This window comes from Mustelus asterias, chromosome 15, assembly GCF_964213995.1.
Source record: "Mustelus asterias chromosome 15, sMusAst1.hap1.1, whole genome shotgun sequence".
Classification (NCBI taxonomy): domain Eukaryota; kingdom Metazoa; phylum Chordata; class Chondrichthyes; order Carcharhiniformes; family Triakidae; genus Mustelus; species Mustelus asterias.
In genome coordinates this window covers 95,411,456-95,426,823 of record NC_135815.1, presented here as the reverse complement: position 1 = coordinate 95,426,823, position 15,368 = coordinate 95,411,456, and the positions used below count along the sequence as shown (strand labels likewise).

The 15,368-nt window shown below is 46.4% G+C and overlaps 1 protein-coding gene across 6 annotated transcripts in view; it reads right to left on the bottom strand.

Moving 5' to 3' along the window:
* The window catches only part of plcb4a (phospholipase C, beta 4a), a 510,936-nt gene that overhangs the window by 117,506 nt on the left and 378,062 nt on the right, over positions 1 to 15,368 (bottom strand). For all 6 annotated transcript variants that reach the window (XM_078230348.1, XM_078230349.1, XM_078230347.1 and 3 more), the window contains 4 exons: positions 13,004 to 13,106; positions 11,883 to 12,047; positions 6,397 to 6,601; positions 4,296 to 4,384 (listed from right to left, as the gene is read on the bottom strand). In XM_078230348.1, the coding sequence (XP_078086474.1) occupies positions 4,296 to 4,384; positions 6,397 to 6,601; positions 11,883 to 12,047; positions 13,004 to 13,106 (562 nt within the window). The remainder of the gene's footprint in view (positions 1 to 4,295; positions 4,385 to 6,396; positions 6,602 to 11,882; positions 12,048 to 13,003; positions 13,107 to 15,368) is intronic.

Below are 15,368 nucleotides of genomic sequence, written 5' to 3'. Positions count from 1 at the left end.
TAAATAAGTTTCAGTTATTGGGTGGGATTTTACGGCCTTGCCGTACAGCTCCTGGCATGATCCTGACTCAAGTAATCTTTCAGGAGGCAGAGTCTGACTGGCAGAGCAGGTAGCTACTCAGTCTTAACTTTAGGGGTGGCATGGTGGCACAGTGGTTAGCATTGCTGCCTCACAGCGCCAGGGACCGGGGTTCAATTCCGGCCTCGGGTGACTGTCTGTGTTGAGTTTGCATGTTCTCCCCATGTCTGCGTGGGTTTCCTCCAGGTGCTCCCGTTTCCTCCCACACTCCAAAGATGTGTGGGTTGGTCATGCTAAATTGCCCCTTAGTGTCCAAAGATGTGTAGGTTAGGTGGATTGGCCATGCTAAATTGCCCCTTAGTGTCCAAAGATGTGTAGGTTAGATGGATTGGCCATGGTTTAGTTTTTAAAGTTTATTTATTAGTCATAAATAGGTTACGTCCCATAACCGTAAAATCCCGCCTGAAGTCAATGGACCTTTCTACGTTCCACCCCTTGCCCACTCCGATTCCCGTGGCGGGCGGGACGGTAAAATCCGGCCATTATTTTCATAGTACAACTCTTTACCCAAGTCTTCAACACTCCTCGTGATATCGACATCAAGATTTGGTGAATTTTTATGCATGATGCAACTTAATGGGACTTTGGGACATCAGAGGTGCTCTGAATCACAAGTTGCTGATGCTGTGCAGAAAGATCACACGGGTGGAATACGAACATCTCGTCCAGTTGCAAAATAGCTTTATGCATCATTTATCTTGCTGCAATCGAGTTTGCCCAGCTCTCACGCTTTCTTCTTAGAGGTTTACAGTATGGAAACAGGTCTTTCAGCCCAACTTGTCCATGCCGCCCCTTTTTTTAACTTCTAAGTGAGTCCCCATTGTCCACATTTGGCCCATATCCCTCTATACCCATTCTACCCGTGTAACTGCCTAAATGCTTTTTAAAAGACAAAATTGTACCCGCCTCTACTACTGCCTCGGGCAGCTCGTTCCAGACACTCACTACCCTCTGTGTGAAAAAATTGCCCCTCTGGACACTTCAGTATCTCTCCCCTCTCACCTTAAACCTATGCCCTCTAGTTTTAGACTCCCCTACCTTTGGGAAAAGATGTTGACTATCTAGCTGATCTATGCCCCTCACTATTTTATAGACCTCTATAAGATCACCCCAAAGCTTCCTACGCTCCAGGGAAAAAGGTCGCAGTCTATCCAGCATCTCCTTATAACTCAAACCATCAAGTCCCGGTGGCATCCCAGTAAACCTTCTTGAGCGAAGGTACACATGCTTCTACCACTCGAATGCACTGTGCGTTTGATATTTTAGTTGGATAATCACACAACAGTTGTAGCATGATTAGAATTAATGGACTTTACTATAGTTGTTCTGCTAATTAATCGCAGCTCAGTCACTGATGGCCACTTATTAACTCCTGCAGACATGATTGTAAATCTGGCTGAGTGAGATGTGAGTAAAGGGGAGTACATCATGCCAGGAAACAGAGGCTAAATGGAGACTGCTGGTTTGGGCTGCATAGCTTAAACTTAAGCCCACAACAAATAGTTGCTTGTTTGCATAAACATGTTTCTCACTTCGCTGCCTGATATCCTCCAGCAAGGGTGAATCATGTAAGATTTTAAATCCCTGTGATAAACCCTGCAGTAACTTATCCAGGAGACCATTTTTTGTCAAATGAGTGCTAATCGGCTATTTGATAAAGGTTGTTATCACATTTGAGCATAGTCTACAACGGGCATCCATTGATGTACACACTTGAGGCTGTATTTTCCCCTGGAGATGGGATAGGAATGGAAACCAAGAACACAATGAGAATCTTCTGACAGGACAGCTCCCCCGAGCATGATCCCGACTCTGGCTAATCTTTCAGGAGGTGGGGGGATGCGGGGGGTGGAGTCTAACTGACAGAGCAGGTAGCTAATCATCAGTCTTAACTTTAGGGGTGGCACGGTGGCACAGTGGTTAGCGTTGCTGCCTCACAGCATCAGGGACCCGGGTTTGATTCCTGGCTTGGGTCACTGTCATTGCGGAGTCTGTACGCTCTCCCTGTGTCTGCGAGGGTTTCTCCGGGTGCTCCGGTTTCCTCCCACAGTCCAAAGATGCGCGGGTTAAGTGGATTGGCCACGGTAAATTGCCCCTTAGTGTCCCAAGATGTGTAGGTTACGTGGACTGGCCATGGTGTAGCTTTTAACGTTTATTTATTAGTGTCACAAGTAGGCTTACATTAACACTGCAATGAAGTTACTATGAAAATCCCCTAGTCGCCACACTCCGGTACCTGTTCGGGTACACTGAGGGAGAATTTAACACGGCCAATGCATCTAACCAGCACATCTTTCCGACGGTAAATTGCCCTGAGTGCCCAAAGATGTGTAGGTTATGTGGATTGGACATGTTAAATTGCTCCTTAGTGCCCAAATAATGTGCAGGTTAGATGGATTGTCCCTTAATGTCTCAAGGTCATAGAATCATAGAAACCATACAGTGCAGAAAGAGGCCATTTGGCCCATCGAGTCTGCACCGACCACAATCCCACCCAGGCCCTACCTCCATATCCCTACATATTTTACCTGCTAATCCCTCTAATCTCTAAAAGTTAGGGGGATTAGCGGGGTAAATGTGTGGGGTTACGGGGATAGGGCCTGGGCAAGATGCTCTTTCGGAGAGTTGGTGCTGACCTGATGGGCCAAATGGCCTCCTTCTGCACTGTAGGATTTCAATGAACTTATGGTCAACTTTGTGATGCTGTCGGGATCGTCACAACCATTGTGTGGAGGACGGCCTCCTGGAAACTGGCTGTGGGTGTTTAGTGAATTCTTCTTTAAATCCCAGAGCCATGGGAGGCAGAACAGCAGAAATGTGGTCACAGGTCTGTCCGTGGAAGGGGTCCCCCCTCCACACTGATGGCCTGGCAACTGTGGCGATGTTTTGTTTCCTTCCCCCCACCCCCTCACACTTCTAAAACTTCTCGGAGGCTGACCCCACCTTGAGATGTCCTTGTGCTCTCTTACCTACGCTGACGATGCCCACCTCTGCTGATGGGCCTGCTAACCGGGCATCACTGCGGGGCTCTGTGTTGGGCATGCTGGTCTGTTAACTGTCTTTAACTGGACGGTGTGCCCGGAGGCTGCATATCCAACAGCTACTTCCAGGAAGATCACCACCGATGCTGACCTGCCGTGGCCACTCCTGGATTCCCAACCTGAAATCGAGCCCACATCGGGATCTAGACCATCATCACAATCTAGTCCCTAAACTCCAGGGACACATGCAGGAACATGAGATGACTGGGCACTGCCCAGTGGTCAAATCTCCCATTGTGTCAGTTCCTTCCAGAGTGTTTAAGCAGGATCCAAAAGTTGGGCAATTGCCAGTGGGGCAGTGTAAATTTTTTAATACAATTTTCAAACTCATTACTTCCTACCTGCTTTCAGTTTTGAAAATCAGGCCATGGAAATAAATAGAAATCTTAATCCATCAGGAGCAGATTGTCAATGGTCTGAATCGTATGATACTTTCAAATGGCAACACCAACAACTTGCATTCTGCAGCAATGGAGCATCCAATAATGTGTCCAAACATCACATACCACAAGGTAAGCCGGATATCAAAGGAGCTGTGAAAGGAGGACTTATCCACCTTTTTTTTCATTCACTCGTGGGACATGGGCGTCGCTGGCTGGCCAGCATTTATAGCCCATCCCTAGTAACCCTTGGAGGGCATTTGAGAGTCAACCACATTGCTGTGTGGGGCTCTGGAGTCACATGTAGGCTAGACCAGGTAAGGATGGCAGATTTCCTTCCCGAAAGGACATTAATGAACCAGATGGGTTTTTCTGACAATGGCTTCATGGTCATCAGTAGATTCTTAACTCCAGATGCTTTTTATCGAATTCAAATTCCACCAGCTGCTGTGGCGCGATTCGAACCCGGATCCCCAGAACATTAGCCGTGTTTCAGGATTAATAGTCTGGCGATAATACCACTAGGCCATCACCTCCCCTAAATGCTAACAGATCATCAGTATTGTTAATTCTGAGACCAGAGAATGTGGTTGACTTCAGTCTACGAGGCTGTTATATCCACCTCCTCCTGGGTACATTTACCATTGTCTAATATTAAAACCTTCTGGTCGTGACTTCTTAGTTTAAAGCGACAACTTAAAAACAAACAATTTTCTGGATCTTTGGCACTCAAGAAGAAAATTAGCTCAATGATTTGCTGTTGAGTGTGTAATAAATAACGAAGTGTTTTACGTACAGTTTCAATTCCCATCGCCCTCATTTGGTCCGCTCTCTTTTCCATGACTGATAGAAACTTCTTTGGATCTGATAAAGCATCAACGATATCTGGTGGGGAGAAAGGAAAGGGGCTGCAGGCAATTTCAGAGAAATGACAATTCCTGTTATTACTTTCATGGCTGTGGTGTGCACTGGTAAACACGAGGTCAGCTATGGCCCAGAGGTCAAGATTAGCCACCTCCCTATGTCCACATTTTGACCAGCTTTTAACCTTAGAGTCATAATGGTAGGCTTCTGCAGAAAATGCAGATGTATGGGATTGGGGGTGATCTAGGAAATTGGATCAGGAATTGGCTAGCGGATAGGAAACAGAGGGTGGTGGTTGATAGTAAATATTCATCATGGAGTGCGGTTACAAGTGGTGTACCTCAGGGATCTGTTTTGGGGCCACTGCTGTTTGTAATATTTATTAATGATCTGGATGAGGGTATAGTTGGGTGGATTAGCAAATTTGCTGATGACACCAAAGTCGGTGGTGTGGTAGACAGTGAGGAAGGGTGTCGTAGTTTGCAGGAAGACTTAGACAGGTTGCAAAGTTGGGCCGAGAGGTGGCGGATGGAGTTTAATGCGGAGAAGTGTGAGGTAATTCACTTTGGTAGGAATAACAGATGTGTTGAGTATAGGGCTAACGGGAGGACTTTGAATAGTGTGGAGGAGCAGAGGGATCTAGGTGTATGTGTGCATAGATCCCTGAAAGTTGGGAATCAAGTAGATAAGGTTGTTAAGAAGGCATATGGTGTCTTGGCGTTTATTGGTAGGGGGATTGAATTTAGGAGTCGTAGCGTTATGTTGCAACTGTACACAACTCTGGTGCGGCCGCACTTGGAGTACTGTGTGCAGTTCTGGTCCCCACATTACAGGAAGGATGTGGAGGCTTTGGAGAGGGTGCAGAGGAGGTTTACCAGGATGTTGCCTGGTATGGAGGGGAGATCCTATGAGGAGAGGCTGAGGGATTTGGGATTGTTTTCGCTGGAAAGGCGGCGGCTAAGAGGGGATCTTATTGAAACATATAAGATGATTAGAGGTTTAGATAGGGTGGATAGTGATAGCCTTTTTCCTCTGATGGAGAAATCCAGCACGAGGGGGCATGGCTTTAAATTGAGGGGGGGTAGTTATAGAACCGATGTCAGGGGTAGGTTCTTTACCCAGAGGGTGGTGAGGGATTGGAATGCCCTGCCAGCATCAGTAGTAAATGCGCCTAGTTTGGGGGCGTTTAAGAGATCCGTAGATAGGTTCATGGACGAAAAGAAATTGGTTTAGGTTGGAGGGTCACAGTTTTTTTTTAACTGGTCGGTGCAACATCGTGGGCCGAAGGGCCTGTTCTGCGCTGTAATGTTCTATGTTCTATAGAGGTTTGCAGCATGGAAACAGGCCCTTCGGCCCAACTTGTCCATGCTGCCCTTTTTTTTAACCCCTAAGCCAGTCTCAATTGCCCGCATTTGGCCCATATCCCTCTGTACCTATCTTACCCATGTAACTGTCTAAACGCTTTTTCAAAGACAAAATTGTACCCGCCTCTACTACTGCCTCTGGCAGCTTGTTCCAGACACTCACTCCCCTCTGTGTGAAAAAATTGCCCCTCTGGACACTTTTGTATCTCTCCCCTCTCACCTTAAACCTATGCCCTCTAGTTTTAGACTCCCCTACCTTTGGGAAAAGATATTGACTTTCTAGCCAATCTATGCCCCTCATTATTTTATAGACCTCTATAAGATCACCCCTAAGCCTCTTATACTCCAGAGAAAAAAGTCCCAGCCTCTCCTTATAACTCAAACCATCAAGTCCTGGTAGCATCCTAGAAAATCTCTTCTGCACTCTTTCTAGTTTAATAATATCCTTTCTATAATAGGCTGACCAGAACTGTACACAGTATTCCAAGTGTGGCCTTACCAATGTCTTGTACAACTTCAACAAGGCATCCCAACCCCTGTATTCAATGTTCTGACCAATGAAACCAAGCAAGCTTAATTTATTGGTGCCACAAGTAGGCTTACATTAACACTGCAATGAAGTTACTGTATAATGATATCTACTGATAGTTAAGAAGTGGATAAACTCACCTCCAAACCCATCGGGGACATATGTTTTGAGTACGATGTTACAGAAGACGGTGGGTAATGATAAAGGTTTGTTGCCTTCATTTCTCAGGGATATGTGCCTATAGCCAGCTTGGAGCCCATCCAGAGGCAGGATTCTCTGACCAATCAGCTTGTTGTTGTCATCGTAGACTGCTATTCTCAACACGGCAAGGTCGGGCAGAATGACCTGGAAAATGACAAAGAAAACATTCCATTTTGATTTTACTGCCGAAACAAAATCATTTTCAAAACCTGAAAGGATAACAATGCTACATATTCACACCGCCAGCAGCTGTGATTGAGAGTGTATAAGTAAACGGAAGCCATGACCTTAATTTAATTCTCCGTCTGAGCAAAGCAGATTTTGTGCTGGAATTTTTATTTTCTTGAATTAAACATGTCAAGTATTAGTTGTGCCCCTGCATCATTGGCAGCACGGTGGCACAGTGGTTAGCACTGCTGCCTCACAGCGCCAGGGACCCAGGTTCGATTCCAGCCTCGAGTCACTGTCGGTGCGGAGTCTGCACGTTCTCCCCATGTCTGTGTGGGTTTCCTCCGGTTTCCTCCCACAGTCCAAAGATGTGCGGGTAACAAAGTTTGCAGACGACACAAAGATAAGTGGAAAAGTGAATTGTGTGGAGGGCGTAGAAGGTCTGCAGAGAGATTTGGACAGGCTGAGTGAGTGGGCGAGGATCTGGCAGATGGAGTATAACGTTGACAAATGCGAGGTTATTCACTTTGGAGAAAATAAGAGCAAATTGGATTATTATCTAAATGGAAAAAAAATTACAACATGCTACTGTGCAAAGGGACCTGGGGATCCTTGTGCATGAGACGCAAAAACCCAGTCTGCAGGTGCAACAGGTGATCAAGAAGGCAAATGGGATGTTGGTCTATATTGCAAGGGGGATAGAATATAAAAGCAGAGATGTCTTGCTGCATCTGTACAGGGCATTGGTGAGGCCGCAGCTGGAATACTGTGTGCAGTATTGGTCCCCTTGTTTGCGGAAGGATATATTGGCCTTGGAGGGAGTGCAGAGAAGGTTCACCAGGTTGATACTAGAGATGAGGGGTGTTGATTATGAGGAGAGACTGAGCAGATTGGGTTTGTACTCGTTGGAATTTAGAAGGTTGAGGGGGGATCTTATAGAGACCTATAAGATAATGAAGGGGCTGGATAGGGTAGAGGTGGAGAGATTCTTTCCACTTAGAAAGGAAGCTAGAACTAGAAGGCACAGCCTCAAAATAAAGGGGGGTCAGTTTAGGACAGAGTTGAGGAGGAACTTCTTCTCTCAGAGGGTGGTGAATCTCTGGAATTCTCTGCCCACTGAAGTGGTGGAGGCTACCTCGTTGAATATGTTTAAATCACGGATAGATGGATTCCTGATCGATTGGGAATTAGGGGTTATGGGGATCAGGTGGGTAAGTGGAACTGATCCACTTCAGATCAGCCATGATCTTATTAATGGTGGGGCAGGCTCGAGAGGCTAGATGGCCTACTCCTGCTCCTATTTCTTATGTTCTTATGTTAGGTGGATTGGCCATGCTAAATTGCCCCTTAGTGTCAGGGGGACTAGCTCGGGTGAATACGTGGGTTGACGGAGATAGGGCCTGGGTGGGATTGTGGTCGGTGCAGACTCGATGGGCCCAATGGCCTCCTTCTGCACTGTACAGATTCTATGATTCTATCAACAAGACCATGATATCTGGCGGCACAGTGGTTAGCACTGCTGCCTCACAGTGCCAGGGACCCAGGTTCGATTCAGGCCTCGGGTGACTGACTGTCTGTGTGGAGTTTAGTTTATTTTTTATTTTATTTATTTATCGGTCACATGTAGGCTTACATTAACATTGCAACGAAGTTACTGTGAAAATCCTGTAGTCGCCACACTCTGGCTGGTGCCTGTTCGGGTACAATGAAGGAGAACTTAGCATTGGCCAATGCAACTAACCAGCACGTCTTTCGGAGAAAACCGGAGCACCTGGAGGAAACCCACGCAGACATGGGGAGAACATGGAAACTCCGCACAGAGAGTGACCCAAGCCAGGAATCAAACCTGGGTCGCTGGTGCTGTGAGGCAGCAGTGCTAACCATTGTGCCACTGTGCCGCCCGAGTTTGCATGTTCTCCCCATTGTTCCTCTGGGTGCTCTGGTTTCCTCTTACAGTCCAAAGATGTGTAGGTGAGGTGAATTGGGCATGCTAAGTTGACGCTTAGGAGGTGATCTTACCGAAAAAATTCTAAGTCCAGAATGAGCATGGAAATGGGACAGTTTCAGATCTGCTATTTCGGTGAGGCCACCATTCGAATCTTATGCACTATGTGCAATTAAAAAAAAACCCTCGATCTGTTTCTCACCAGGAGGGGGAGTGGGCGGGTCTTAAATCACCTGAAAGCTAGCTGATAGCTGCAGAGGATGCCATTGTGCATGTGCAGGTTTCTGTGCTCTGAAAACAGCAGAGACCTATCACTGCCTCTGCTGCTATCAGCTGCAGTCTGTGGCCGAAACCCGGCCCCTGGCCCCCGCCCCCGCGGCTGATGGTGAGCCCCCATCTGGAATGGTTGCTGAGCGCCCAATTCTTCATCCTCACTGGCAGCAGCAGCGGAGTGTGAAGGGCCGGAGAATTCCGGCCTTAGTCTCAAAATGGAGGAATTCCGCCTTACCTTCTTAAAAAAAACATTTCCAAAATGCATTCCGATGACATGTAAAATACAAGCTCGAAAAACTGTGCTGAGTTCAGCATTCGGGACTCACAGGGAAGTATTGATGTGGTTATACACACACACATTCTCCATTGGCAAAACATTTGCAGACTGGGTGGTTTTTAATATGATTCAACAGAAAAAATACGAGAAACTTTTATTTTAAAATATTATTGCACAGTTAGCAAAAAATGCAAACAAGGCAAAATAAATCACATCCAGGTGACCTTTCTGAAGTACTGGTTGGAACTCAGCGGATGTGCTGTGTTCAGTTCTACACAATGTGCTTTGGAAAGGACATCAGGGTCTCGGAGAGGAGATACACTGGACTGGTACCCGGATTGAAGGGTGGAATGACCTCAGCGAGGCCCAGGAAGCTAGAAAGAGTGCGGAAAAGATTTATAGGATGCTACCGGGACTTGATGGTTTGAGTTATAAGGAGAGGCTGGATAGACTGGGACTTTTTTCCCTGAAGCGTAGGAGGCTTAAGGTGATCTTATAGAGGTCTATAAAATAATGAGGGGCATAGATCAGTTAGATTGTCAATATCTTTTCCCAAAGGTAGGGGAGTCTAAAACTAGAGGGCATAGGTTTAAGGTGAGAGGGAAGAGATACAAAAGGGCCAAGAGAGGCATTTCTTTCACACAGAGGGTGGTGAGTGTCTGGAACGAGCTGCCAGAGGTAGTAGTAGAGGCGGGTACAATTTTGTCTTTTAAAAAACATTTAGACAGTTACATGGGTAAGATGGGTATAGAGGGATATGGGTCAAATATGGGCAATTGGGACTCGCTTAGTGGTTAAAAATAAGGGGTGACATGGACAAGTTGGGCCGACATGGACAAGTTGGGCCGAAGGGCCTGGTTCCATACTGTAAACCTCTATGACTCATGAAGTTGGCCTCTTGGAGTATGAGCTCACTGACTGAAGTCATAATTGCCTGCCCAATCAGGAGGCCTCACCTGTAAATAAATATGGAAGTGTCACATGCACTGGCACACCAGAATCGGTCTGTGTTCTTGAAGCACGATATGAATGGAACTGAGTTTGTAAATAAAGGGAATCTGGTGAAGCGACACCGGTCCCTTGAGGGATAATTTTAGAAGGGTGCCAAATAGCCACAAACACGAAAGAAGCCAGATTTCTTCTCCTTCGGGGAAGAGAGAAGGTTTATGGGAAGATTTAAAAGAGGTAATCAAATGTATAGGGCACTGGTGGAGCCACACCTGGAGTATTGTGTGCAGTTTCGGTGTCCTTATCTGAGGAAGGGTGTCCTTGCTATAGAGGGAGCACAGTGAAGGTTTACCAGGCTGATTCCTGGGATGGCAGGTCTGTCATATGAGGAGAGACTAAGTCGGTTAGGATTATATTCACTGGAGTTTAGAAGAGTGAGAGGGGATCTCATAGAAACTTATAAAATTCTAACAGAGTAAACAGGGTAGATTCTGAAAGAATGTTCCCAATGATGAGGGAGTCCAGAACTAGGGGTCATAGTTTGAGGATAAGGGGTAAACCTTTTGGAACTGAGGTGAGGAGAAATTTCTTCACCCAGAGGGTGGTGAATGTGTGGAATTCACTCCCACAGAAAGTAGTTGAGGCCAAAATGTTGTCTGATTTCAAGAAGAAATTAGATATAGCTCTTGGGGATAAAGATCAAGGGATATGGGAGGGAGAAGGGATCAGGATATTGAATTTGATGATCAGCCATGATCAAGATGAATGGCGGAGCAGGCTCGAAGGGCCGAATGGCCTCCTCCTGCTTCTAGTTTCTATGGAAAAGATTGAGAGGAGAGTAGATAGGGAGAAGCTGGTTGGAAGGTTGGTAACTGGAGGGCACACATTTAAAAAAACGGCAATAGTCAGGGGGGAAGAGAGGAGAATTAAAAAAACAAATCAGTGAGTAATGAGGATCAGGAACATACGATCATTAAAAACAGCGAGATTATGTTGCAGCTGTATAAGGTGCTGGTGGAATATTGTGTACAGCTTTGGTCTCCTTACTTGAGAAAGGATATACTGGCACTGCAGGGGGTGCAGAGGAGAGTCACTGGGTTGATTCTGGAGTTGACAGGATTGGCTTATGAGGAGAGACTGTAGACTGGGGCTATACTCATTGGAATTCAGAAGAATGAGGGGAGATCTTATAGAAACATATAAGATTATGAAGGGAATAGATAAGATAGAAGCAGGGAGGTTGTTTCCACTGGCAGGTGAAACTAGAACTAGGGAGCATAGCCTCAAAATAAGAGGGAGCAGATTTAGGGCTGAGTTGAGAAGGAACTTCTTCACACAAAGGGTTGTGAATCTGTGGAATTCCCTGCCCAGTGAAGCAGTTGAGACTACCTCATTGAATGTTTTTAAGGCAAGGATCGATACATTTTTGAACAGTAAAGGAATTAAGGGTTCTGGTGAGTGGAGCTGAGTCCACATGATCTTATTGAATGGCGGAGCAGGCTCGAGGGGCCAGATGGCCTATCCCTGCTCCTAGTTCTTATGTTCTTATGACCTGGAAGGGTGGTGGAGCAGATTCAATAGCAACTTCCAAAAAGGGGCCATAAACTCAAATCCGAGCATTTTCAAGCAATGGATTGGGACTAATTGGGTCGTTCTTTCAGAGAGCCAGCACAGGTATGGTGGGTTGAAGGGCCTCCTTCTGTGCTTTCGATTCCAGTTTGACCAGCTGGCAGGCAAACCTTCTAATCCTATTCCTGGACGCCAGACTCAGCACTGATATTGAAAGTAATTTAGATACTGGATTACTAACTCACCTTTCGAAACACAAAGGGTTCCTCATTATACACTGGGTTTAATCCATTGTTCATCACCATTCGGGTCCGGAACTCCTTCCGAATTGTGTCTGTGGGCAGACCGTACATATCTACTTCGACATACGTACCAATTTTCTTATCTGAAAGAAACTGACCTGATATTACCTGGAAATGAGAAGGAAAAGTGTTGTCATTCATGGCAAAACATTTTCTTCAATTAATTCCAAAGTAGAAGATGCTGAGAGAGAAATAGAATCATAGAATCCCCACAGTGTAGATTTGGACCATCGAGTCTGCACAATCCCATCCAGACCCTATTCCCGTAACGCCACATATTTACCCTGTCAGTCCCCCTGACACATTGGGGCAATTTAGCATGGCCAATCCACCTAACCTGTTCAACTTTGGACTGTGGGAGGAAACTGGAGCACCCGGAGGAAACCCACACAGACATGTGGAGAATGTGCAAACTCCACACAGACAATGACCCAAGTCAGGAATCGAACCCAGGTCCCTGGAGCTGAGAGGTAGATGTGCTAACCACTGTGCCCGCCTGTATAGATGGAATGAAAGCCAACTCTGTTTTATCAAATAGGGTTATCAAAATATAAATTGACTGCTCTTTAAGTTAGGGTTGTTTGGCTTTTGTGCGTGCAATCCATTGTATCATTTTCCGACACAAAACATTTGTCAAGACTGATTCGTTGAGAGTGAACTGATTTTGGAAGTGACAATTAGGATGGTACAGTGGCACAGTGGTTAGCGCTGCTGCCTCACAGCACCAGGGACCCGGGTTCAATTCCCGGTTTGGGTCACAGTCTGTGTGGAGTTTGCACCTTCTCCCCGTGTCTGCGTGGCTTTCCTCCCATTTCTTCCCACAGTCCAAAGATGTACGGGTTAGATTGATTGGCCATGCTAAATTGCCTCTTAGTGTCCCAGGATGCGTAGGTTAGAGGGATTAACGGGGTAAATATGTGGGGTTACGGGGATAGGGCTTGGGTGGGATTGTTGTCGGTGCAGACTCGATGGGTCGAATGGCCTCCTTCTGCAATGTAGAGATTCGATGATATGATTATGAATTAGTTGCTCCAAGAAGGTAAGTTCATTCTTTCTCCTCCTACCTGGACGGAACAGGTTGCTGCAATCACTCCATCGACTGGGGTCTCGGAGAATGGGTCAAAGGTTCGATCGGGGCGGCGCATGAAGTCAGGCTTAAGCAGGAAACTAATCGGGATAAAAGGAATTCCAAAGCAAGTCAGATTACAGCACAAAGTTATACAAATTCCTAGTACACAGAAAAAACCTGAGGTTTCTGCCAAATCTCTACGAATTTCATCATCAATAATCAGAGTGTAACTCCTGGAGGGCAACACAACGAAGCAATCATGCCACAAGTGCATCTTTGCCTGCAGACGTCCGATTTCTTTTGCTCACTAATCTTATTACAGCTTGCCTCAGATGCCCATAAGACCATAAGACATAGGAGCAGAATTAGGCCACTCGGCCCATCGAGTCTGCTCTGCTATTCAATCATGGCTGATATTTTTCTCATCCCCATTCTCCTGCTTCTTCCCCATAACCCCTGATCCCCTTATTAATCAAGAACCGATCTATCTCTGCCTTTAAGACACTCAGTGACCCGGCCTCCACAGCCTTCTGCGGCAAAGAGTTCCACAGATTCACCACTCTCTGGTTGAAGAAATTCCTCCTCATCTCTGTTTTAAAGGATCGTCCCTTTAGCCTGAGGTTGTGCCCTCTGGTTCTAGTTTTTTCTACTTGAGAGTAACAGAGATGTGCAAGTGATTACAAAGAGAGGAGCCTGTAGAAGAACCTGGGTGCATCACAGGGGAAGGGCTGGCAAGATTGCACTCGTGGTCTGGGTGGGTGGTGTGATTATCAGATCAGAAGTTCATCCGGGGGTCAAATATGAAGCCCTGTCGAGAAAAGGCTAGTTTCATCTCAGACTGTTGCTGGAGAGGGGGGATGGGGAGGGCGATGAGGAGGGGAAGTGGGATGGGGAGAGGGATGGGGAGGTGGATGGGGAATGAGGAGGGGGGGGAGAGGGGATGGGGAGAAGGGAATGAGGATGAAGATGGTCACTAGGAAATGAAGTTTGGCGTGGGGTTTGCAAACAATCGCTTCAGTCATCTAAACATTTGGAGGAAATTTCTGCTCAGCCGACACTGGACGTCGGATAAGAAATTGGATCACTTAGCAACAGTGAAGGAGTTGAGAGAAGTGATGATGAGGTGAACCTGGGTGCCGTCAGCTTCACGTTATTTATGTAACGATATTTATTCACACAATAACTCCGGGATATTATAATAACATTCTTTATAATCCAGACCAGAAACCTATGTTTGTTTACGTGAGCATTCGTGCAATCTCAGCAAAGGAAGACAGAGTGAATGTTGGTGAGGTGACACCAGTTCATTGAGCTGCCTTACTTTCCATCAGATAAACTTATAGCACAAGTTGCCAGGGTTTGAGATTGCAGCTATGAGGAGAGATTGGATAGGCTAGCATTGATTTCCTTCAAACAGCAGAGGCTAAGGGGTGACCTAATGGAGGTGTACAAAATGATGAGGGGTCTAAATGGAGAGACAGGAAAGACTTGTTTTCCCCAGATGAGGAGTCAATTGAGGGGTCACAGGTGTAAATTGATTGGTTAGAGGGGATGTGAAGAAAACTCTTTTCACCCAGAGGGTGGTGAGTATCTGGAATTCACTGCCTGAATTGTTGATTGAGGCTAAAACGCTAATCTCATTTAAAAGGTACTTGGATAGAATCATAGAATCCTACAGTGCAGAAGGAGGCCATTTGGCCCATCACATCTGCACTGACCACAATCCTATAAGGCCCTATGCCCATAACCCCATGTATTTACCCTAGCTAGTCCCTAAGGGACAATTTAACATGGCCAATCCACCTAACCTGCACATCTCTGGAGTGTGGGAGGAAACCAGAGCACCCAGAGGAAACCCACGCAGACACGGGGGAAGAACGTGCAGACTCCACACAGACAGTGACCCAAGCCGGGAATCGAACCGGGGTCTGTGGAGCTGTGAGGCACAGTAAGAAGTTTAACAACACCAGGCTAAAGTCCAACAGGTCTATTTAGTAGCAAAAGCCACAAGCTTTCGGAGCCTTAAGCCCCTTCTCACCTGAAGAGCTTGTGGCTTTTGCTACCAAATAAACCTGTTGGACTTTAACCTGGTGTTGTTAAACTTCTTACTGTGTTTACCCCAGTCCAACGCCAGCATCTCCACATCATCAGCTGCGAGGCAACAGTGCTAACCACTGTGCCACTGTGTCGCCCATCTACATCTGGAGTATTGTAGCCTGCAAGGCTAGGGACCAGATGCTGGAAAGTGGGATTAAAATGAGCGACTAGTTTCATAGAAATCATAGAAACCCTACAGTGCAGAAGGAGGCTATTCGGCCCATCGAGTCTGCACCGACCACAATCCCACCCAGGCCCTACCC